The following is a 23,431-nucleotide window of genomic DNA, read 5'->3' as shown; positions in this document are numbered from 1 at the left end:
TAAACCTTTTTTTAAATGAAAGATGAGAGACTCTTAAATGAGGCAATCAGTATCAAGGGCTTGTTTTTTCATAATTGTGACTTCATATGTGTTTTATTCTTGCATTGATGTACCCATAAGGACAGAAATGATAAATATGCATTCTAGATTTTGTGGAGGGATTTTTAAAGTAATAAAAATGTAGTGGGAGGGGGCACTAAAATACCTGTACACATCAACCAATGTGAACCCAGTTCATGAAATGACAAAATGTTTATGTGCAGAAGTTTAGAACTAGTTTTCTCTCTCTTATTCCCCTAATTATAGTATTCTGGGTTCCAGCAATCAGCTGATAGATGTTTCATTTGTGGACATTTGATAATGGATATGGTAAGTGACCTTAGAGTATTATGGGGACACACACACACACACAGAACAAAGTTGAAAAGAAAATGTGTTTAGAACCTTTCTTAACTAGGTACTAAAATCCAGGTAGTATGAAGGCCAGTTTGGGAAGGATAGCAAAACACATCTCTGATTTTCATTTTTATAAGTAGAGGAAAATGCTCGCTTGCTTATGCTTATTATTTTAAATTTATATCGCACTTTTCTCCCTGACTGGGACCAACAGTGGCTTTTCATATTGTTTTTCCCTCATCCACTCAATCCTCACAACCACAACCTTGCAAGAGGTGGTTAGGCTGACAAATTCAGGTGGGCACAGGGTCACCCAGCAAGCTTCCATGGCAGAGAAGGGATTTGAACCCGGCCATCCCAGGTCCTAGCCTGAAACTACAACCACTATGCCACACCAGCCCTCAAATGGGGAATAATTCCAGTGGTGTGCTATGACAAACTTTTGCATGTAATATCTTTGTATCAAAAAAAGACCTGTACACATCCTGCCTTGGCTTTGTAAGACAGGAGTGCTAAATGTTGGTCCTCTGTTCTGGTGCACATGACCCCTCATTTTTTTGTGGATGGCCTCTGAGTAGAGCACAGGAAGATGGGAAGGCTCTTTGCTGCAGAGAGCCAGTTTGGTGTAGTGGTTAAGTGTGCAGACTCTTATCTGGGAGAACTGGGTTTGATTCTCCACTCCTCCACATGCAGCTGCTGGAATGGCCTTGGGTCAGCCATAGCTCTGGCAGAGGTTGTCCTTAAAGGGGCAGTTGCTGTGAGAGCCCTCTCAGCCCCACCACCTCACAGGGTGTCTGTTGTGGGGGGAGAAGATATAGGAGATTGTGAGCTGATCTGAGTCTCTGATTCAGAGAGAAGGGTGGGGTATAAATCTGCAGTCGTCATCTTCTTTTGGAACAAAAGCTAGAGGCCTCACCTGGTTAGTTGTTCCTGCATGGTTTAGTTCATTAAATATGCATACATTTACACATAAGAAAAAATAGCTAAAGAAGCAAGACATATTTTCTTGTTCTTTCAGATGATGTTAGGCATCATCTTGGAGCCATTCCCTTCTGTGCTTGATAGAAGGACTGCTTCTCAAGATGGAGCTTGACCTTTGCAACTTTACAAGAGCCCCTCTTGACTCGATCATCCTCTTTATTTCAGGAAGATTGTTGTTAAGATAAAGTCTGTTGGTGATTCTTGTGCTCCAGTGCTGATGTTTTACTTCTGTTTAAAAGCTGCTGCTTTTTAAACTTCTAAGTGAAACTTAAGATCATTTTAGTTTTTTAAATGGCAGTAAATCATCCTGGGTGTGGATGCAGAGAGGCAGTGTGCAGATCTTTTAAATACATGAATGGTGCAGTGAATGTGCAACTGCCACCATAAAACAGTACTTCTCCACCTCTTCCTTCCAAATTTTAGTGATAGTTTTCCCTGGTGGCAGGCAGTAGATGCAGCAGTGACAGGGAATTTCAGAACACAACACATTTTGCAGTGCCTAATCTTGCATGTAAGGCCTTGGACCATCCTAGGTTTGGGGCCAGCTATGTTTTTTATAAAGAACTGTGCCAATTAGACCACCAAGTGTGAAACTTCAGCACATTTTCTTAAACAGAGATAGACCTATGTGAGGATCCAGTAGGACCAGGGGTGGATATTGCATATTAGGCACACGCCCATGATGTAGCCAGTCCTCCAAGAGCTTACAAGTCTCTTTTTTGTAAGCTCTTGGAGGATTGGCTACATCAGGGGTGTGTGGCCTAATTTGCAAAGGAGCTCCTGCTAGAATTCCACCCCTGAGTAGGATCATGACCCAGTCTACATGTTAGACCTAAATGGAAGCTGTAACTTGTTGAGATGCTGACCATAGGGATCAGCACCATAGCATAGAGATGTTTCACATCACTACTGCCCATTAAGTAGTTCCCTTATAGTACCATGTTGCAGTTGTAATAACCCACATAGGAACTTGTTTTCCATACTATAGGTTAGATCCAATCAATTTTTCTACCTGAAGAATTCTCCTTTGGCCATCAAACAGAGCTATTCTGGGGACCTTGGGACCCAAAGATAGAAAAGTCATGTGAAACAAGAGAACATGTGATGTTTAAATGTAAATTGTACTAAAACATTAGAGCCAGTTATATAACTCAAATCTGCTCTCAATTCTCTGGAGAAATGAAAGATTTTATTTAGACAAGTCAGCTGACAGGGAGCAGGTAATCACTTTAAACATGGCAAAATTTGCTGTGCAGGCCATTAAAATCCGGAAACAAGCTATCAACAGTTAGTCACGCTAAACAGAGATTTTAATTATTTTAATTATTTAATAGTAGTTTACTTTTGGTATTTTATTGACTGATATTGCTGATAATGTCTGTATAAATTTTGATGGTGCACCAGCTGATATGAGATCTTTTACTCCTCTTTTATGTACTTGGTCAATGACTGTAGAAATAAATTATGTATGAAAAGTCATGTGGGATGGAAGCTGCACTAAGGAGGGAAAATGGGCACGACTGAGTGAAAAAGGTAGCTGAGTCCAATCCATTAGCTACTATGTGCGGCAGCTGTTGAGTAGAAGCCGTTTGAATTGAATCAGTTTTGAGGCTATAACTTATAAATTTCCTGGATATAAGCTGTCACACAGTTCCCTTATAGTACCATGGAATTCTGCTTTCTTTTTCCTTGCTTGAGACATCTTATTTTCAGGGCCTAATGTTGTCCTTCTACTTTGAACACTGTTAAAGCTGCACTGTTTGCTATTTTAATGATGATGATCCTAATGTCACTAGCGTCTCTGCCTCACACACCCACTCTCAATGATTACAGAAATGTAGGTGTTAAGGTTATGGTTTTATGAAGAAAATGTTCCATTATTGACCATTAAGATTGCTATTACCCTCATTTGCAAATTGTTTCTTTATTGTACTTGTTTAAAATTATTTGTAAGCTCTTTTTTTAATCTCATCTTAAAGATTCTACAGGCTCTGGGGAAGTCGTACCATCCTGGCTGCTTCCGTTGTGTGATCTGCAATGAATGTCTGGATGGAGTACCATTTACAGTAGACAATGAGAACAAAATCTACTGCGTCCGAGATTATCACAAGTAAGGAGACAAAATAAGTTCCAGGAGAAACTTCCAAGCATGCAACTCTTGAGCAAATTTATCTGGAAGTAATTTCCACTGATTCTGTGGAACTTGCTTCCAAGTAAATATTGGATAACTTCAAGTACCAATGGGCCTTGCTAATAATGAGAGAGTAGAGTATGGTCAAGATCAGGCCTCAGATTCAGCAGGAGCTCACAGGAGCACAGCTCCTGAACCTTTCTGAGGGTTCCCCCTCCTCCTCCATACCTTGTCCATGGAATAGTAAGTGCAGCTGCATAACAATCCCTGGATGAGCTCCACCATCTATTTTTCTACAAAACGACCCCTGGTCAAGATGCTGATACATCATACTGTTATCTTTGAAAATATGTCTGTATCAGCCTTTTCCCACACTCTCAGCTTCACTGGGGGTGAAAAGTGTGGAATGGGAGAACTTAAACATGCAAACTAGTCCCACATATTTCTTTTTATTTCGTTTAGCATGTTTTAAGCCACAGTTACTGATTGCTAGCAATACCTGAAGTAGGTGTACAAAGCAACTGTTATTAAGCAGCCTCTTGTGTTGAGATCCATCTCTTGGGCAGATACACAAGCATTCTGTGTAGACCTTTCTGGATAATCTTTGAACTAATGAAGCTGCCTGCTACTTCTCCTGATCATGGGTTACAGTGAATTCATGTACAATCTATGTATGGTGTACTCTTGAGTTTTCTTTATATGTGCCTTTCTTTATATGTGCATATACAGCTGAACATAGGATTAAAACTGCTCATTTGTCCAGGTACTGGTCCCTTGTTTCATTTTTAAAGTGAACACACAATGGCTCTTTCTTGTGAACAGAACTGTGTATTTAGAAGAAGAAGAAGACTTCAGATTTATACCCCGCCCTTCTCTCTGATTCAGAGACTCAGAGCAGCTTACAATCTCCTATATCTTCTTCCCCCACAACAGACACCCTGTGAGGTGGGTGGGGCTGAGAGGGCTCTCACAGCAGCTGCCCTTTCAAGGACAACTCCTGAGATAGCTATGGCTAACCCAAGGCCATTCCAGCAGCTGTAAGTGGAGGAGTGGGGAATCAAACCCGGTTCTCCCAGATAAGATTCTGCACACTTAACCACTACACCAAACTGACTCTCTACATGCAGGATGTACATGCATTAATTGTAACATGAGAACAGGGCTACTGAGTCAGACCACTGGCATATCAAGGTTTGTAATGTCTGCTCAGGTTGATCTCCAGTGGAGGTCACTCTCATCACCAACCATCTGATCCTTTTAACTGGAGTTACCAAGAATTGAGCTGTGAAACCTTCTGTATACAAAGCAGCTGCTCTGCCACTGAGCCACACCTTTTATTCACTTCTGTGAAAATTGACATGTGTCCCTGTGGTCTCTATGTGGTTGATTGTAGCAGCCTTTGGCCATATGCAATAAATGCTGTACTAATGGTAAATGCCCCATGGAAGATAGTTAATGTTCCAAATGTCTATTTTTTTAAAGTCAATGCGGTTTGCATTGTAGCTGTCTTGTTGCCTCTGGCAATGGGTTCAGATGAACCCATTATGGTTTAAAACAATTTATTAATAACATTTATAATAATTATGAATGAACAAAATGGCAAAAGAGGAAAGAGTTAACACTCCGACACTGTTTCTGTGAGACTACACATCAGTTTATTTTTTTTAAAAAACTTGTCTGTGGCAAGGAACTTCAACATCATGTTTAGTTTGATTGTAAGGCTTAAAGTTATGACCATTTCTGACTCCTAAAGCAAAACTGATAATGTTTTGAGTAACAATCCTTTGAAACAATGTGCCTTTGAAATTTCTGTTATCAGACCTTGTGAACTTCATGAAAGGCACGTCTGCTATACAGGTCTAACAATGCCATTCAAAGAACACTTTTCTGAGAGTAAGTCTTCCCAAATAGACTTGCTTAAATTTGTTCTCTGGATTTCCTGTCCTGGGTTTGGATCCATCCAACATTTTTGCTTCTGATAAAGCACGGGTCACTTAAAAAAAAGGGGGAGGAGGGAAAAGCTACGCTGGGGATCATGAGATCTGCATATGCAAAAGCTGTGTGGGGTGTGAGCTGTTGTAAAGAGAAGAATTGGCTGAGATTCAGTGAAGAAGGTATCTGGATCCCACCCCCCATTTTCCCCAAAAAGAGCCTCTGGGCTTATATTTCTGTAAGCAATAAGTAACTTAATGCCATTAAGTTAAGCAAGTGAGAGATCTTTAGATGACTTCCCAGCACCTTCAGAAAACTGTGTTTCGGGAAGAAGTCATGTCAGTTTAAAAGGATCTTAAAAACTGATTGAAGGTTATAACATTGTTTTTTATGCAGAGTTTTGGCTCCAAAATGTGCAGCATGTGGACTTCCTATTCTGCCAAGTGAGGTAAGGGATTATATTTACTCCTCCTATTCAACTTCTTGACAGTCTTATTCACAGTGATCTTCTATTAAGTCCTCACAGTTGTACAAGTCAAGGCATAGTCATTCCTGTGTCATAGAAGGCATCTAAGTCATGGCTTAACTTTGTCATGATTTTTTTGTCCTGTTGCTTTCAGTGGGAATTGGTCATGACTGAATTGAGGGACCAAAGATACAATTCAAGGAAGGTTAGTTGCACATAAATTCCATTGAACTCAAAGAAATAAAGTGCACAGTTAAATGCTTAAATTCCATTGATGTGGACAAAACACCTTTTGAGTCATATCTAAAATGCTGATGCTGTTCTTTGCTCCCTCGTCCTTCCCACATTCTAAGAAAATTCTGAATTGAAACCAGAATAAGCTGTGCAGAGTAAGTAAGTATAGGCACATATGCTTGGTGTTGGTGGGAAATGCCATTAAGTTACAGCCAATTTATGATGCTGCTGTAGGGTTTTCAAGGTAAGAAATGTTCAGAGATGGTTTGCCATTGCCTGGCTCAGCATTGTAACCTTGGTGGTAGAATCATAGAGTTGGAAGGGGCCATACGGGCCATCTAGTCCAACCCCCTGCTCAATGTAGGATCAGCCTAGAGCATCCCTGACAAGTGTTTGTCCAGCTGCTGCTTAAAAACTGCCAGCTAAGGGGAGCTCACCACTTCCCAAGGTAGCTGATTCCACTGTTGAACAACTCATACTGTAAAAAAGTTTTTCCTAATATCCAGCTGGTACCTTCCCACCCTTAATTTAAACCCATTACTGTGAGTCCTATCCTCTGCTGCCAACAGGAAGAGCTCCCTGCCCTCTAACAGCCTTTCAGATACTTAAAAATAACAATCATGTACCCCCTCAGCCTTCTCTTCTTCACCCAAGAATAATCAGGGCCAACCAGCCTTGCTTAGTTTCTGAAATCTACTTACTGTGCAAAATTCTTGTCATATAATGTGAGATTCTTTGGCACAGAACTTGGAATGTCTGAGGCGTCTTCTTTTTCTTTGTTGCTGAGTACGGTACATAATATCCAAACTATGTAAGGATGCTTGGGAACAACTTTTGAAACAATCATAATCAATGCTAAATGTTTTTCATAGGGAGCAGTCCTAAGCAGGTATAGTCAGAAGTGTCCCATGTTATTCTCTTGGGTTTACTCCTGGGATGGGGTCCATAGGATTGCAGCAATACTCAGTTCTGTCTTAGTTTCAATGAGCATGCTCAAGAATTAGCTTGTAGCCTGTTGAGTCACCTCACCTGGGCAGGCTGCAGAAGCTTTGCACAAATTTTTGTCTACTACAGGATTTTTTTAAAAATGGGGTTTGCTCCTCTCCCCTCAACAGCAGTCTAAATATATCAGCCTCCACTTTGCAACAGAAAATTCACACAGCCTGGAGCAAATTCCACTTTAGTTCCTCGTTCCTTTTTTGAACTCTTTTTTTTATCCCTTTGGTTTTGTTTCAATGCTTATAGGGATCTGATGAAACTATTCGTGTTGTGTCAATGGACAAGGATTATCACGTGGAGTGTTACCGCTGTGAGGTAAGCCAGCCTGTTTTTAAGAGGCCTTGCATAAAATACCTTAGGGGACTGTCTCTCCCCCCCACGTTCCCCAGAGGGTACTTAGATCTGGGACACAAAATCTATTAGTGATCCCGGGCCGAGGGAGGCAAGATTAAAGTCAACTAGAGAGAGAGCCTTCTCGATTGCTGCGTCCTTCTGGTGGAATCAGTTGCCAGAAGAAGTTAGGCCCTTGCAGCACCTCGCCCAGTAAAAACAACATTATTCCGGCTGGCCTTTAATCCAGAATGACTGATAGGGGAGTAGAGAATCACATCTTATATCCTGAATGCCATCTGAAGTGTAATATCATCAACTGATATTAGCACCAGACTGTTTCAACTGTTCTAATTGTTTTAATAATATAATGTGAACTGTTTGGTTTTTACGTGTTGTGAGCCACCCTGAGCATGCTCCGGCGGGGAGGGCGGGATATAAATCCAATAAACATAAACATATTACAAATGTATGTGTTCTCACTTTAGAACCCTTGTTGCTCCCATTTGCTAGAGAATGCCCTGCAAGAGGAATTTATGGAAAGATTTCTCAAAATATATTGAGTGATTTTTTTCTTGTCGATGAGAATATTGACCAGGGCTTTTTTTGAGTAAGAATGCGCAATAACGCACTTCTGGCTGGCTTGGTGTCAGGGGGCATGGCCTAATATGCAAATAAATTCCTGCTGGGCTTTTTCTACAAAAAAAGCCCTGATAGTGACCAAGATCCAAGGAGCTCATTAGATGTGTGCAAGGGCATGTAGGTCGGGGGGGGGGGGGGGGAAGAGGCTTATTTTTGGATTTATTGCTGGTGGTCTTCTTACATTGGAAGCCATTGCTTAAAAGCTAGTAAGCTAGGGGAGTGTCTTGTTTGCCAAAGATGGGCATCCTTTTTGTCTGGGCAGTTCACTGTATGCACAGAATCTCCTTTGACAGGGCCAGATCTAGGGGGAGCAGAGAGGGGTGCTTGCCCTGGGTGCTGACCGGGGGGGGGGGGGCGCCAAATTGTGTATGGAGTCCATTGTATTCTATGGGACCATAAGATAAAATGTCCCATAAGGGGGCATCATTTTTTAATTTTGCCCCCCTTCAAAAAACATAGATCTGGTCCTGCCTTTGGAGACCATTTCATACAAGTCAGATTCTCGAAAGTTTATTTTTAACATTGCTTATTATAAAGGAATGCTGTTTAGAAATGTACTGCCAGTAAACTCAAGCACCATTCTTGAAAGCCTTGGGCATCCAATCACATAGGATAAGTGATGTTGCCATTCCAACATCTGAGATAAGGCCTGGGGTGCCCAACACCTTGAGTAGACTCAACAGATTATAGAACTGTTCTACCTGTCAACACCTTGGGCATATGCAATGGGATTATTTGAACAATTGGCTTGTTATGTGGGTGAGGTTGGTGTTCGAGAATTTCACAAGCCCAGAGCTCCTTCAGGGCCTAGGACTAACTGCAGTGTTCTTTGACCCTGGCCAGACTGCACTCTCAGATTTTACTAGGGCTGACAAATGTCATATGTAGAGATGCTGCAATCTTCACAAGGAGGGGGGACACAGTGGGAGGGCTTCTAGTGTCCTGGCTCCACTGGTGGACCTCCTGGTGGCACTTGGCTTTTTGGCCATAGTGTGACACAGAGTGTTGGACTGGATGGGCCATTGGCCTGATCAAACATGACTTCTCTTATGTTCGCAGTAAAAATCCAAATGTGCCTACTCATACTGGACATCATCTTCCAAGTCATTTTTTAAAAATTTACATCCGCTTTTGTCTCCAGTGGGCCCAAAGTGGCTTAACATCATTCTCCTCTCCTCCATTTTATCCTCACAACATCCTTGTGAGGTAGGTTAGATGGGGAGATTGTGATTGGTCCAAGGATACACAGAGAGCTTTCATAGCGTGGGTAGGGATTTGAAACTTGGCCTCTTAGACAGTAGTCTGATGCTCTTAACTGCTGCCCCACACTAGTTCTAGTCATGGATTGTTGGATTTTCTCGATGGTCTTCCAGCAAACTACTAGCCAAGTATTTCTTAATTTCCAAGAAGTGATGAAATTGAGCTAGCTTGGGCCACTCAGGTCAGGGCTGGCAATACTAGTCTAATAACATCAGCCATTCCATCTGGAGACCCCAAAATGGCAACATTCAGAATAAAGCATTTTATTCTATCAGCATATTCTGCTTCTGACCTGAAAGTCACTGTTCTTCAACCAAAGGGAGATTCCAGCATGCAACTGCCAAATTAGAATTAATCGGAAAGTTTGGCACTATCTCATTATATCTTGATAAAAAGAATGTCATTGTTTTCCATTGCAGGTGTTAAATTAGTTTCGCACATCTAGGAAGAGCCAGTGTGATGGAGTGGTTAAGAGTGTTGAGTTTGTATCTGGGAGAACCAGGTTCAAATATCCACTCATGGAATGGAAGCTCACTGGGTGACCTTGGGCTAGTCATGCTCTCTTACAGTTCATAAGAACATAAGAGAAGCCATGTTGGATCAGGCCAGTGGACCATCCAGTCCTACACTCTGTCACACAGTGGCCAAAAAAGCCAGGTTCCATAAGGAGGTCCACCAGTGGGGCCAGGACACTAGAAGCCCTCCTACTGTTGCCCCACCCCCAGTGAGGACAAAATTGGAGAAGAGGAGAATGATATAAACCACTTTGGTTTCCCATTGGGGAGAATAGGGTATAAATGAATTGAATAGTATTATGAGCAATACTCTCTCCAAGCTGCGGAGTATTGTGAGCAAAACTTCTTCTCCGTGAGCTACCAGCATTAAAGTTGCAAGTGAGCAATTTGGCTACTGCATAAATTAGTTTGCTGTGGGGCCACCCTTCCTGAGCTAAAACAGAAATGTGTGAGTTGGGGGCTAAGGAACTGTGAGCTAGCTCACACTAACTCAGCTTAGAGGGAACACTGGTTACAAGTAGGGAACCTTTGTATTTTGTGCCCATTTGTCTTAAGATATTTGTGGCAGTTTTATTAATGTGATTGTCTCATTGATCCTTGTTTGTATGTCTAGCCTTGGGCAATGTCCATGCAAACTCTCATATGAAATTTTAGTTCTGCCCCTCCTTTCTTTTTCCCTTCTTGCATAGGATTGTGGAATGGAGCTTAATGATGAAGATGGGCATCGCTGTTACCCCTTGGATGACCATTTGCTTTGCCACTCCTGCCACCTTGTGCATATAGAGAAAGGCACGACTCCGGCAGCTACATACCGGCATCATTACTAGTCAGGACGGCTGAAGACCCACCCCAGAAAGCTGGCAAAGGAACTGTTGTTGTCCTGTCATTTTCTTTGAGGTGCTCATTTCCCCTGGTTGGTAACTTGTAGTTAAGAGGAGTCAGTTTGGTATAGCGGTTAAGTGTGTGGACTCTTATCTGGGAGAACCAGGTTTGATTTCCCACTCCCCCACTTACAGCTGCTGGAATGGCCTCGGGTCAGGTCAGCCATAGCGCTCGCAAAGTTGTGCTTGAAAGGGCAGCTTCTGTGAGAACTCTCTCAGCCCCACATACCTCACGGGTGTTTGTTGTGGGGGAGGAAGATAAAGGAGATTGTGAGCCACTCTGAGATTCAGAGTGAAGGGCAGGATATAAATCCAATATCTTTTAAAAATAAGCAGCTTCACCTTAAGTCCCATGCTTCATGTGCTAGGGAATTCTACACAGAGCACATTGCTGACAAAGTAGACACAGCGGTTGCGGATCCTTGTGTGGACCTTGAGAGTGGACAGGGACAGTTATCCAATAGGGGAAGAATATGTAGTAAGTAAAATCACAACTAAACTGTGCTCTTAAGTAGGTGGTGTGCTTTAAAACCCACTTGTGATCTGCCCTGAGCCTGCTTGTGGGGAGGGCAAAATATAAATTGAAATAAGTAATAAATACCCTCCCCATAATGCCGTGTTTGTAGTGATGTCTAGAACTGCAGGTCTGTTATTTTGGGAATGGTTAATCTATACTGGCCTTTGTTGTGGAAACACACCCCGCCATCACTAGACAGTCTATGTAATAAACACATGCTCAGTTTTTTGCTTGACAAACTGTCCTATTTGTAGAAATATGCCATCAACATGCTGTTATTGTGTGTTTTTAAATAAAAAAGTGTGATAATTGGGGATTCCAAAAGTTGAGGTGGAATGAAGCTAATCATACTACTCCTCCCTCCCTCCCCCACATTTCATGGAGATATTCCTTGTCTTCCCCCAGTAGCTGCTAAACTGTATATTTTTTTAAAAAAGCACAAACACTGAAAATATTTATGTACTGGTGAGAGATTGGTCTGCTGTTCTCACCATGCATTTTAGAAACCAGGTCTTTCTAGCTGGTCCTGGTGCTCCAGCATCTGCTGTGGAAATTGGATTAAAGAGTGAGGACAGATTAAGACTGAATATGCAGCTTTCTGTTCCTCATAATCTCAGTTATTCAGAGCACTGGGAACTTGAGATTTTAGAGTAAACTCAACAGATTACAGATCTGTTCTACCTGTCATTGGTGTGCATGGACTAACACCTAAACGGAGTGTAATTTCAAGAATAGAATCTTGTGTCTTGTATCTTGAGCAACATGAAAATTGCTGTTTTCCTTTTAAACTCCTATGCCTTAAACTATGCCTTCAGTTAAGTGTGTGTAATAAATATGATATGGACTATTGTGTATATATATTTTTGTAACTGATGCTTGAGGGAGTGTGAAACAGATACTGGTTAACCTATAAAATTGTTTTTGCTAGGAGACTTCCAGTTGCTTATCCCTGTTCAACCTGGGCTTGACTGCCAATAAACTAATTCTGCATCAGTTCTGAGTAGCTTTCAATTGTAATTGGACCACATCCTATTAAGATTATCCATTACTTCACCATGAAGTTGCAGTTAGAGTTGCTGTTTGAAAACCATGTTTAGAACAATACTGATTTTTTTTTTAAAGTGCCCTCAGGTCTCCAGCAACACATTCTGTTTTGGGAGTGGAGCTGGCTGAGAAATCCCTCCTCCCCCATCAGAGACTCAAAGGAACTCTGAGTAGCAGAAACAAGGCTTGGGCAAAACAGCTGTGGTTTTCTCTAAATTACCTGGAGCTTTTGTTTGACATAAAGAGAGAAATGCCAGCTTTGAAAGGAGAGGATATAAATAAATCTTGACAGTAACCAACAGCAGTATTTCTTTAGCACAAAATTATTCAAGGGAAATATGCTTTGTTTGCAGAGGAGAAAAACTGAAGATCAGTAGTCTACGTATTGTCTGCAAATTATTTCAAGGGTGAAAATCATTTCCTAGAGCCTGGGTATCTCCTTACCCCCACCTGTTATTAGATTCCAGAGGCTGGGTAGCAGCAGGACTTTAGTTCCAGGTAGGTAGTTTCTTTCATGAGATAACTTAAGGCAGGTAGGAGTCACCCTATTTTCATCTTTATAGAAGCACCATTCCTTCCTGCCCTTTTGACTAGGCATAAGCATAGACCAGGGACATAAACCCAGCACAACTCTCTTCAAGAAGACACACCACACGGGTGCATGTCTGGATACAAGAAAGCCTTTTAGGACCCCCCCTTTCCAAAACAAAAAAGCTCTAGCAAAAGCTTGCTCTTACCATACCCCAACATGGAAAAAGGGCCATGGCGTATAGTAAGCAGCAGGCAGAGAAAAGGAGTTTAAGAGCGTTACTACTGGGCAGCGTTAATGAAGTTCAGGCTTTACTGTGCTCAGGGTAAGCAGTCTTTTAAGGCCCATGACAACTTTAGACCCTCTTAGGAGCAAGCAAGAATAAACTTCCAAGGTCTTTGAAATGGCTCATTTGCATGATGCATTTCATACTATGTCAGCTCCTGTCAGAGACAATGTTGTCAATAAGAATGGCCCAAACCTATTGTGGATCCTGCTCACAAATAAGCAAGCCTCTACTAGGCATTTGTGAGAATGGAGATTTTTGCAAGGAATAAAACACAGGCTCTTCAACAAAGTCATTTTGTGACTTGCCATAACAGCAACTATTGTTACCTTCTCAAAATATAAATTCCAGGGGCAGCATTTGCTCCCTCATAAGGACAAGTTAGTTTGTGTGACTGAAAGTAGCAATGCCTGACTCCGTAGCTTGGTTTTTATGGCGAAATATACAGGCTACAAACCTGAAAGCTAAGAGGAAAATATGGATATACTTTGACCATCACAGAAACCATTCCACCAGCTACTTAACAATGCCCAAGAGGGAATGTAGCAGGAAATAAAAGCCGCCAATCCTCTTGTGAATGCATATAGAGAAAGCACTTTCTGACCTCAGTGTGGCCACAGAATCTTTATGGCTTGCTCTTTAAATAAGAATATCAAGGAGATCCTCTACCACTGAGTCTCAGCCCCTCCCGCCACAGACTTGGCTCTTCTTATTCAAGAAACAAACACAGAACAGGAGTCAATACTTAGAAAAGATTGAAGGTTTTTTATTGTTTGAGTACACTGTAGGTGGATGTATGAAACTCAGCCTCTTTGCAAGCTACTGGACATAGACATCCTTCCAGTTTCATGCCTACATTAGTTCCAACAGTGCGTACTTTCCAAGGCTTCCTCCTTGCAAACAGTTCTTAATAGGAAACACACCAGGATTATTAACCAGTTAGCTGTTCCAAACATATCAAAGAGCAAAGCCATCAAACATTTAACCCATGGTATCTTTATACTTCCTGCACATGTGATAACCTGGGACTTTTAAAAAGTTTTCATACACTGCTGTTTCCACAGCATAATCTAAACAGGAGCTTTGTATATTACGAGTGATTGTGAGTGGATAATATTTAAACAAACTGAAAGAGGTCAAATGAACAGTATGTTCAGTCATTACAATAAAAACACTGCAGCAGTGTGTTGTGTTTCAGCTTGCAGTAAGGAACTGTATTTGTCCTAGTACTCTACCTGTTTCCCTAATATTTAAACTTCATAATTGCAATCCTGAATATACAGCTGTAATTACAGGAAATATTAATTGCACAGCACCTGAAACAGATTCATGTCTGGTTCAGAACACAGTAATAGAAAATGGGTGACAAAGTCATTTAAAATTGGTCCTTGATTCAGATCTAGTATTAATATAAAGCTTGGAAGCACTAAATTTGAGACACACATTTATTAGTAACCAGCACAAGGCTAATTTTATAGCTTAGAACATTACAATTGAAGAGAAATATAATTACATCATGCACAAAAAAAAGCAAGCAGATGCTGATCTTAAGTGCAAACATGGAAATTAGCCAGAGAAAATATATCAAATGTGTGTTCTCTCTTCCACATATTATCCCAACTAAAACCAAGGCAGAGTAAGCAGCATCTGGTTTGCCAAATCTATAGAAAATTTCTACATTTGTGACTCTTAAGAAAGAAAGTAGTATTTGGACCTTTAGCATAAGAGGGACAGAGAAGCAGCTTTACATTCTTTGATTCCATTTACATCTTTTTTGTTGTTGTTAAAAAAGGACTGAACTTTAACATTTGAATCACACAAAAATCTGTCATTTAAGGACTGGAGTTGTTAAAGCATCGCAAGACACATTCCAAACAAATCCAATGGTACCCTCATCATCTCAATGAACAGAATATTGCATCAATAATCCGACAATGGACAGAAAAGACTGGAACTGGGGAAGGGGAGGTCTCACTCTCAACTTTGAGGAAAAGGTCAATATCTTATATATACAGGTGGGGAGAGTGGGTAGATTTCAACCTACACATTAACACTGAGTTCCTGTCTATAAGGGCACCCAACTAGAAGTTTATTTAAGCAGCAAGATGTATGACAGTTAACAAGCAAGGACTTTCCTATCAGATAAATGTAATGCAGGTCTATCTTAGCAAAATCCAGTAGCAGCTAGTTCTCAGTACAACTGCATCTCCTCTGCAACTCTTGACAAGTTTAACAATACTACACTGCTGCAAAGCTTGGCAGGCACTGTAAAATGATGTGGTTATCACTCAGCAGGACTACAGAATTATTTCCATCGTTTTGTTTCCCTAATGTTTGTTTGTGCAAGCTCCCTGGCAAATGCGATACTTGAGAGATCACTGTAGTCAGATCAGTCAGTCACCTCCACCAAGCAAGAAGCTGGATTCACTTTTTCACCCTGCAAAGATGAAAGCTAAAGAGACCACAAGCTGGTGTGGAAAGCAGGTCAGTAGAGGCTCCAGGTGTGACTCGAAGAGTCATCCCTACCAAGCCGCTTTCCACACACACAAATTCAGTCCATCTTCTCCTTTTGGACTAGTTTAGGCGCATCTACAAAATCCTTGCCGTTGTAGAGGATGATAGCGAGAGTTCCAAAGCTTGCACTTCCCCAGAAGAGCACGTAGGCCAGCGTCTCTGTCCATGTATCGCCTGTGGAACATAACAGCCTTTCAATATACACAAGAACTACTACTTAGGAAACATGGTAACAACCAATTAACTGATATGTGAAACGATTAATTCTGAAGTAACAGTTCAGATCTGCTGCATGAAAAGCAGATTTTTTTTTTCCTGTTTCAGAAGCATGCAAACATTACTGGCATCTTCCACCTTGACAGGAAGGTATTCCTGTCTTGGCCACAAAAAGCTGGCCCCTTAACTTGAGAGCTACAGGAGGAAGGACGTGTGGTGTAGGAGGGATAGGACGATACAAGGCTGAAATTTGACTGGTTTTCCCTTGGGTGGGAGTCAGGGACAAGTTCATATCCAGCCATCTGTCCACATCAGTATATTCTATGTAAATGGAATTTGTGTGTAACTCTTACTAATTAGACAAAGGCTGAGGACTAGTAACTTTAAACTGCTCTGTTAAGTAGCTTAACATGTAAGTGAATTCATGAGCAGCAGATTATCGCCAAATTACTCTTTTTGGGGGGGTTATTTTTGTACTTGTGTTTGTGTGTGCACACCTGGAAGTCATGGCGACCTCTGGAGGCATGGAGGATATTCAGATAGGTGGCTGAATGAAGCCTGCCCCTGCCTCTGGCATCCCAATGAGGTCTGCCATCCAAGTACTTGCCAGAGCTGACCCTTCTGAGATCTGACAAGATCAGGCTTGTCTGGACTATCTGGGTCTGAGCCTATCTCCAAATTACTCTTATTTGGTTACAGAAGGCAGCCAATAGAGGAGAGACTGTTAGCAAGAACTTCTCCAATAGCTCTTTGAACAGTTTACTCATTGTACAAAATGAGTAGATAAATTAAGATGCAACTAAACAGGTAACAGGGTGTGTAAAAGGAATACAAATCCCTCCCTAAAACAGGACCAGTTTTCTTCCAGCCCTCCCAAGGAAACTATCATATTTCATCATGTATATAACATACTAAGAACTCTCCCTTCCAAAATAAAATAGTAAGCACTCCATACTTTTGAACATACATGCATTCAAGGCTAGCTATTCTGAAGAGCAGAGCTACAGTGGCTGGCCATGACCTTGAAACAAACTGGGTATGAGCCATATCAACAACCAGAGTGACATTCAGAGAAAAGGTGTAGGTCAAAACCTGACTGTGGAAGAAAAGATTCTTCCAGTTAATTAAATTATCTGGCATGCAGTTTTGGAGCATCACTGGATGGCATCCCATGACCACTGAAGCAAACCCAGTCATGCCAGGGCAGTTAAGTCCATTCCTTACACCATTTATCATGTCACCCATGTATTGCTCAGTTGTGGCCTTGAAGACAGATACCTCTAGGAGGACAAGAGGAAGGGCTAAGTGACCATGATCTCTTTAAGCCACTGTTATTTAGATGTGTATAGACAGCTATGAATCACACACACACACAAGCTGAGGGATCACTTACCAGCCATGAGCAAACAGATAATGCACATTGAGAAAGCAACCACCATAATAATAGGCAACTGGGAAAGAAAAAAACATGAAGTTAAGTGGCACAATATGTAATTCATGTCCCCAAAGCTATTATGCACTCATTGCAGTATATTTTATACTGCAAGCATCTTTAACCTGACCAGGAAGATGCAATGAAAAAATACACAACACACCTCCATTTTCATGACGGTTTACACACAAGAACCCCACAGCTCTCTAAAGGTGGTGAGGTGGCTTTATCAGAAGCTTCTGGGACCAGAACTGCTTCCTTAGGCAGTTCCAGTCCACGGATGCTTATAACACAGTACATTAGTTAGCTGTTAGAATATCACAAGATACCCTGGCTAGATTTTGCTGCTCTTCTGAAATGTATGTTACAGTTTCTTAACTTGAAGGCCACAGAGGACACCCTCTACAATACCTGTGTATGCTAATGAATAGAGAAAGTGCATTTTCATTTTGGACAAGTTCCTAGCGCAGAGCAACAAAAATACATTGAAAACATGCAGGTTGCAGGTGCAATCCACCCTTATGAAAGAGAGTAGGTCTGAACAGACTTTGAACAGGACCAGTTTTAAAGGAGATGGACAGAATCTAATTCTGCTATGTTAAAAAGAATAAAAGCCTGAGTGAACCTGGATCCAGCCTTCTATTGTGTCTCATCCAATTTATTCCAAACTCAAACTAAGGGGCTGCTCAGGCAATGTTCTCCATATCACATCACTATATGGAGGCAGAAAGTGGCTAAACATGAAGGAATCCTGAGCTATTTCAATTCATTAACTGAGATGCTGAACATGCTATGCGAGGTGGTTCACATTCAATAATCAAGGATGAGTAACCTCACTTTTAATAAAGATAGCACTTCCAAGTTTAGGCGTTCATTTCCTTAGTGACGGGAACAATGAAGAGGGTGCAGGTATCAGAGTCCTGCTGCCAACTTCATTGCACGGAGGGGGCTGTTTGTTACATGCAGAATATACAACTGTGGACATAAGCAGTGAGGAACAATGGTATTCTTTAGAACATCAAGCCCACCATATAGTACGTAGTTATATCCGCTTATAGTCTTAATCTGAGAGAGATAAACAAGTGGTACATCTTGCAGCTCTGTTCAGCACACTGTTGTCCTTTGTTAAACAGAAAGTCTACCACAGCCAGAGGCAGGGATGGAGGAATACAGGATGGTTGAGTTGTTGTTTTTTTAAAAAAATCAACTTGCTGCAACCACTATTCTACAACTGCTTTGAACTGCAGAAATGTATCATCTTTATATTATACAAGCAGAGGCAAGATTTCAAGGAACTGTGCAGAAGCCATTTCAAAGCTTACTGCCTAAAATTGCTCAGGGAGAAAAGTGCCTTTAGCCTCTGACTGTATGGTTCAATTCTGGAATTACCCCCCTTCCACCTACTTGGATATGCAAGAAGCTAGAGAGCTAGAAGCTCACCTAAACACTAAGAGTCACCCTGTGGCTGCAGAAGACCACCTCCCTCCATGGCTGGGCCCATATGCCATGAGGTGGTTGCTGGAATCTACTTTGAGCACCATCAATCAGCCTCTCCTATGTCGATCCACGTGAACAGATCTATTTTAGCATTCCTCTTCACAGCAGTCCTGCAAATAGTCATACTAACTGCTGCAATGCACCATCTCCCTAGCAATTATCATCTATCACGTTAGATCCAATCAGGAGACTTTGAACTTCTTAGAAGACTTCAAAACAGCACATGGCAGAAAATGGTTGACATGATGACATTAAGTTGTACCCGCCCTTTGGGCTCTGCAGTGTTAGTACAATTGTTAGGGCGACTTTCAAAATAGCATTTTAACTCTCACTAACAGCAGCAATTAATACTTGCCTGCAATTCTGAGTGGACATGAATTTTTGCTGACCATGATGTTTCTATTTTTATCCTCCATTCGGGGTGCATGAGCAGAGACCAATAATCCAGCCCTAGCTCCCCAGGTAGAGAACAGCTAAAAGCACCTGGCAGGAGCTCAGAGGAAGAAGACCTCTGCAGGATCAGTCCCACCTTCCTTAAAAGCACACACTGCTGTTGCACTTGCTGCACTGTCAGAAAGCTGTACAAATGGTAAGGGGCAAATAGCTAGGAGCTGACAGTAGCCTCATGTACATCTCCATTTACTCCACCTACAGCAGAAGTTTTGCAATTAAATGGATCTCCCTGCATGTGCAGGACAGGAGAGAGGAACAGTGTGCACCAACCGAAGCAAAAAGTGCTTTCATAGGTCATCATTTGATCTTATTGATCTCTTTTTTAAAAACTGTCCTTACTGTTTTCACTGTGAGCCTGCAGAGGCAACATGCACATTTTCTAAATCAAAAAAGGGGACAAGTGTCTCAGGTCAGAAACCATGCACATCATCCCATTCTCCTCAGCAGCAGATTATCAGTTGTTACTGGTAATCATAACTGTGTGCAGAGCAATGCTACAGTGCTGGGTTTGTTGGGAGTGGGGAGTAAAGTACTGAAAGACCAAAGTACTGAAAGATGCCCTAATTCTTTTCAAAATTCAATCAGGCTTTTAAATATTGATAACCAAATCAAAAAGTAACTGAACCCCTATATTGCTATTAACCTTAGCACAATGTGGTGATGTTAGAAACGTTACAAAAAGGTCTTATCAAAACTTAGTAAATATCCTTACAGCCAAGAATTTCCAGTCTTTCTGCACACGAAAAGGACTGACAGAATCTGCTTCATCCACGGAATAATTTCCAAGAAACAGATCTATTGCATCCTGCATCAAAAATAAAAAATTCCAAAATTAAGTGGTTTAAAGTTATATCCTGTGTCTTCACAGGATCCTTCAAGATCTTACAACAGGAAGTTTAACACAGTACTGAAAACAGCTACATTATCCTAAAACTAAATGAACTAGCAACCGCCATAAACCCAAGTAGTATATCAAAGCTTCACCAACTTAAACTTCCTATTTTAAAACAAGCAAAAAAAGATTAAAGAGACAAGCAATACAAACCACAATTTGTAAACAGTTAGGAAAAAAAGCCTCGTTATTATGGGCCTTTTGAAAGAACAGCTTTTATTGATTTCTGGAATCCATCTCTAAGAGTCCTGTGGGAGAGAGTTCTAGAATGAAAGAATGAACATGTGCCCACCTCTTCCCTTCACACACACGCAGCACACTGAGAATGTGCCTGCCCCCAAGAGCTCAAGTCACAGGAAGTCCCTTGGAGTAAAACTCTGGCTCAGTGGTAGAGCATCTGTATGGCATACAGTCTGGTCCCAGGTTCAATCCATGACATCTCCATTTAAAATAACCAGGCATTAGGTAGAGAACTGCTGGCAATCAGCGTAGATTATACCAAATGGTCCCACCTCAGTGTGTGTCAGCTTTGTGGGTTCAAAAAACAAAACACCACATCATACTCCAGGATCACTGAGGTGGAGGGCTTAAAGGTCAAAATCTGTGCTTTGATTTGTACCTGGAAACTAATGAACAGCTAGTATGATTTTTGCAATATAAGGGAGATGTGGTCTTATGATCCCATTTAATAACCTGGGTATTCCATTTTGCAGCAGATTTAGTTTCCAAATTGTCTTCAAGGGCAGCCCACATAAATATGATATTATACTAGCCTGATCTGGGTTCCTCAAATGCACAGGTAGCTGAAGCCAAGCCCAGAGCTTGTCTATACTCTGGACAATTCTAGCCTAAAAAGCCGTGCTCTCCCTCTTGGCATTGTCCACCTCACTAAATCATAACTCTCTAAGAAGTCTAAGTGATCTTTTTCTTGCCATGCTGTGAATTATCGCAACCAACACTCTGAGACACGGACTCCTAATCACTGAAAATCCACATGATGTAATGGCTAAAATGCTGGATTTCGATGTGGGAATCCCAGGAAGAAATTTCTCCTCAGCTTTTTGGGTAGCCTTAGGCAAATTAATCTGCCTGACCTACTTCAGAGACTTGTGACAATATAATTTTTTTTATTACTACTACCACCACTGCTATTATTAAGACTTTAATCACCCCATCCCGGCCTAGGCCAGGCTCTGGGCAATAGACAACATATGATGAATGTCACCAGCAGCTCCATTGACAGAAGGGGCAGGATACTACTGCCACATACACATACAGGCCCCGCCTCCTTCCCAATCTGTGTTGTTCCATAAGCCCAATGGGCAATGATTCTTTATCCCTCTTTCACTAGGTTTTTCTCCCTTTTTACGACCAAAACAGCTTTCTACCCGCTGCTTTGGCACACCTCTCTCTTCTCTCACTCCCATGGTCCCCCCACCTTAAGACTTATTTAGTGGAACCTTTCCTAAACCAAACTAGTCATCCTTCTGTGCACTAACACCACATACCATGAATTTCCAGCTTCTCTCTTTCTGTTGAGTTTCCCTTACTAATTACAATTAGAACAAAAAAATAATAATAAACAGTATGCTGGTGGTTCCCAGAGAAACCAACAAAAGTTACTAAAACAAACACTGGAAAGTTCTTACCTGTCTAAAGCCATCAGAAATGTTCACACCTATTCACACCTATGTTCATATGTAAACACTGGAAAGTTCTTACCTGTCTAAAGCCATCAGAAAAGTTGTTCTTGTAATAACGTATGAGTGACTTCCAGCTGTCCATTACTAGACCCCACTGAGTTCTCTTCCCAGTTCTAAATTTTTAATAAAGCCCAATATTAATAAATAAGCATCTCCAAATTAGAAAAGATCAGTCCTAAGTACCTGAGGGTATCCAGCAATGAATGTATAGCAGGTTCCCTCCATCTGCCTTCCTAACTTTGTTGAATAATCAGATCAGGCAGATGTGGAATTTTTAAATCTTCTTTCTTGAGAACCACAGGATAAGTCTCAGACCCTTGAGAAAAGTGTCTTTCAACTATGACCAACTTCCTGTATCAGGCTCAACCCAGCTTCTTACCATACCATACCTCCTAGATAAGCAATGAAGGACAGAAGAGCCCAGGAGTGACCAAAATGGATCCACTGCAAAGCCCCCAATTCCAAACAGAAGCCATTCTGCTAGCAGTTAATAGAGATGACTTTTATTGCACTTCATGTTTATTGCACTGCATGTTAGAGTTGATTTTCTTGATTCATTTTTCAAAAACAGGTTTATTTTGATTAAACTGTTGCAAGTGCTTTGAGAGTCCAATTCCGATGATTTAGTGGGATATAAATTTTAAAAATAGTTGCAGTGGAAGCATTTCATTTAATACACCAGTGCAAAGATGTTAGAGCAAGAAGGGAGACCTGCATTCAAATCCCCACTGTGGCATGATTTGTATGGCTGACTGGTTGCAGGTCATTTTCTCTCAGCTTGCAGAGGGCTGTTGTGAGAAAATAGGGCTGGGCGGACACCATGTGTGCCATCCCAAGTTCCTTGGAGGAAGGGGAGGACAAAAGTATTATTATTATTATTATTTACATCTGCTAGTAGCCCACTTACACAAGTGAACACTAAGATCATTAATGGAAGTGACATCAGCAGGCTGGGAAGCAAGAGGGACTCAAACTTGCCTTGTATAGTCTGTCTTTAAGGCACCCGTTCCAGCATATTGTTTGGCACAAGCGTTTGCATTGTCAGCCCATGCTGTGAATAGAAAACAGAACCTTGAAGTATACATGCAAAAAGAGGGACAGCAAACAAGTAGTTCTTTATGTTTTACATGGCAATTTAGGCAGAAACCTACCATTTTTATAAATTTTTTCAAACTCTGCTTGCTCTTCAATTCTCTGGCCAACATGTAACACGCCTAATCTCTACAATGACAACAAGAGACAGGACTACTTAATAATTCATTAGAATTTAGTTGCATGGTGATGTTTTCATTGCATGTAGATAAGAGCACTGTGTCATAAAAACTGGGGCCCCGAATGTGGTCATGTGTGGGTGGGAAGAGCCAGCGATGGCAACTATGGCTGGTCATATCCAGCAAAGAGAGATGGGCTGCAAGGGTGGCTGATGAGCTGGACAGCTGCAAGGGCAGAAAAACCAGGCCTACCCCCTCCTGGGACAGCCTATGACGGGACCAGAAGTGGGCCACGGGGAGGGGAGCAGAAGAAAGTCGTGCCCTGCCGCCAGGCCAGCTCACGTGGGGAGGTGTCATAGGAGGCATCCTT

General features: G+C 41.5%; 3 protein-coding genes across 3 annotated transcripts in view; 2 read left to right on the top strand and 1 right to left on the bottom strand.

Moving 5' to 3' along the window:
• The window catches only part of LIMD1 (LIM domain containing 1), a 54,191-nt gene extending 41,914 nt beyond the window's left edge, over positions 1–12,277 (top strand). The window contains exons 5-9 of the mRNA XM_060248909.1: positions 307–369; positions 3,357–3,487; positions 5,837–5,888; positions 7,386–7,454; positions 10,576–12,277. Of these exons, the coding sequence (XP_060104892.1) occupies positions 307–369; positions 3,357–3,487; positions 5,837–5,888; positions 7,386–7,454; positions 10,576–10,713 (453 nt within the window). The 3' untranslated portion in view covers positions 10,714–12,277. The remainder of the gene's footprint in view (positions 1–306; positions 370–3,356; positions 3,488–5,836; positions 5,889–7,385; positions 7,455–10,575) is intronic.
• SNRPD1 (small nuclear ribonucleoprotein D1 polypeptide) overlaps positions 1–23,431 on the top strand; it is a 230,538-nt gene that overhangs the window by 156,083 nt on the left and 51,024 nt on the right. The gene's annotated exons all lie outside the window — the stretch shown is intronic.
• Positions 13,889–23,431, bottom strand: part of SACM1L (SAC1 like phosphatidylinositide phosphatase) — a 45,897-nt gene continuing 36,354 nt past the window's right edge. The window contains exons 15-20 of the mRNA XM_060247491.1: positions 23,002–23,071; positions 22,829–22,901; positions 21,870–21,963; positions 19,968–20,060; positions 17,267–17,324; positions 13,889–15,831 (exon numbers count right to left, since the gene is read on the bottom strand). Coding sequence (XP_060103474.1) covers positions 15,695–15,831; positions 17,267–17,324; positions 19,968–20,060; positions 21,870–21,963; positions 22,829–22,901; positions 23,002–23,071 — 525 coding nt within the window. The 3' untranslated portion in view covers positions 13,889–15,694. The remainder of the gene's footprint in view (positions 15,832–17,266; positions 17,325–19,967; positions 20,061–21,869; positions 21,964–22,828; positions 22,902–23,001; positions 23,072–23,431) is intronic.

Source organism: Heteronotia binoei, chromosome 10 (genome assembly GCF_032191835.1).
Source record: "Heteronotia binoei isolate CCM8104 ecotype False Entrance Well chromosome 10, APGP_CSIRO_Hbin_v1, whole genome shotgun sequence".
Lineage (NCBI taxonomy): Eukaryota > Metazoa > Chordata > Lepidosauria > Squamata > Gekkonidae > Heteronotia > Heteronotia binoei.
The sequence above is the reverse complement of the archived record's forward strand: the minus strand, read 5'-3'. Positions and strand labels throughout refer to the sequence as shown.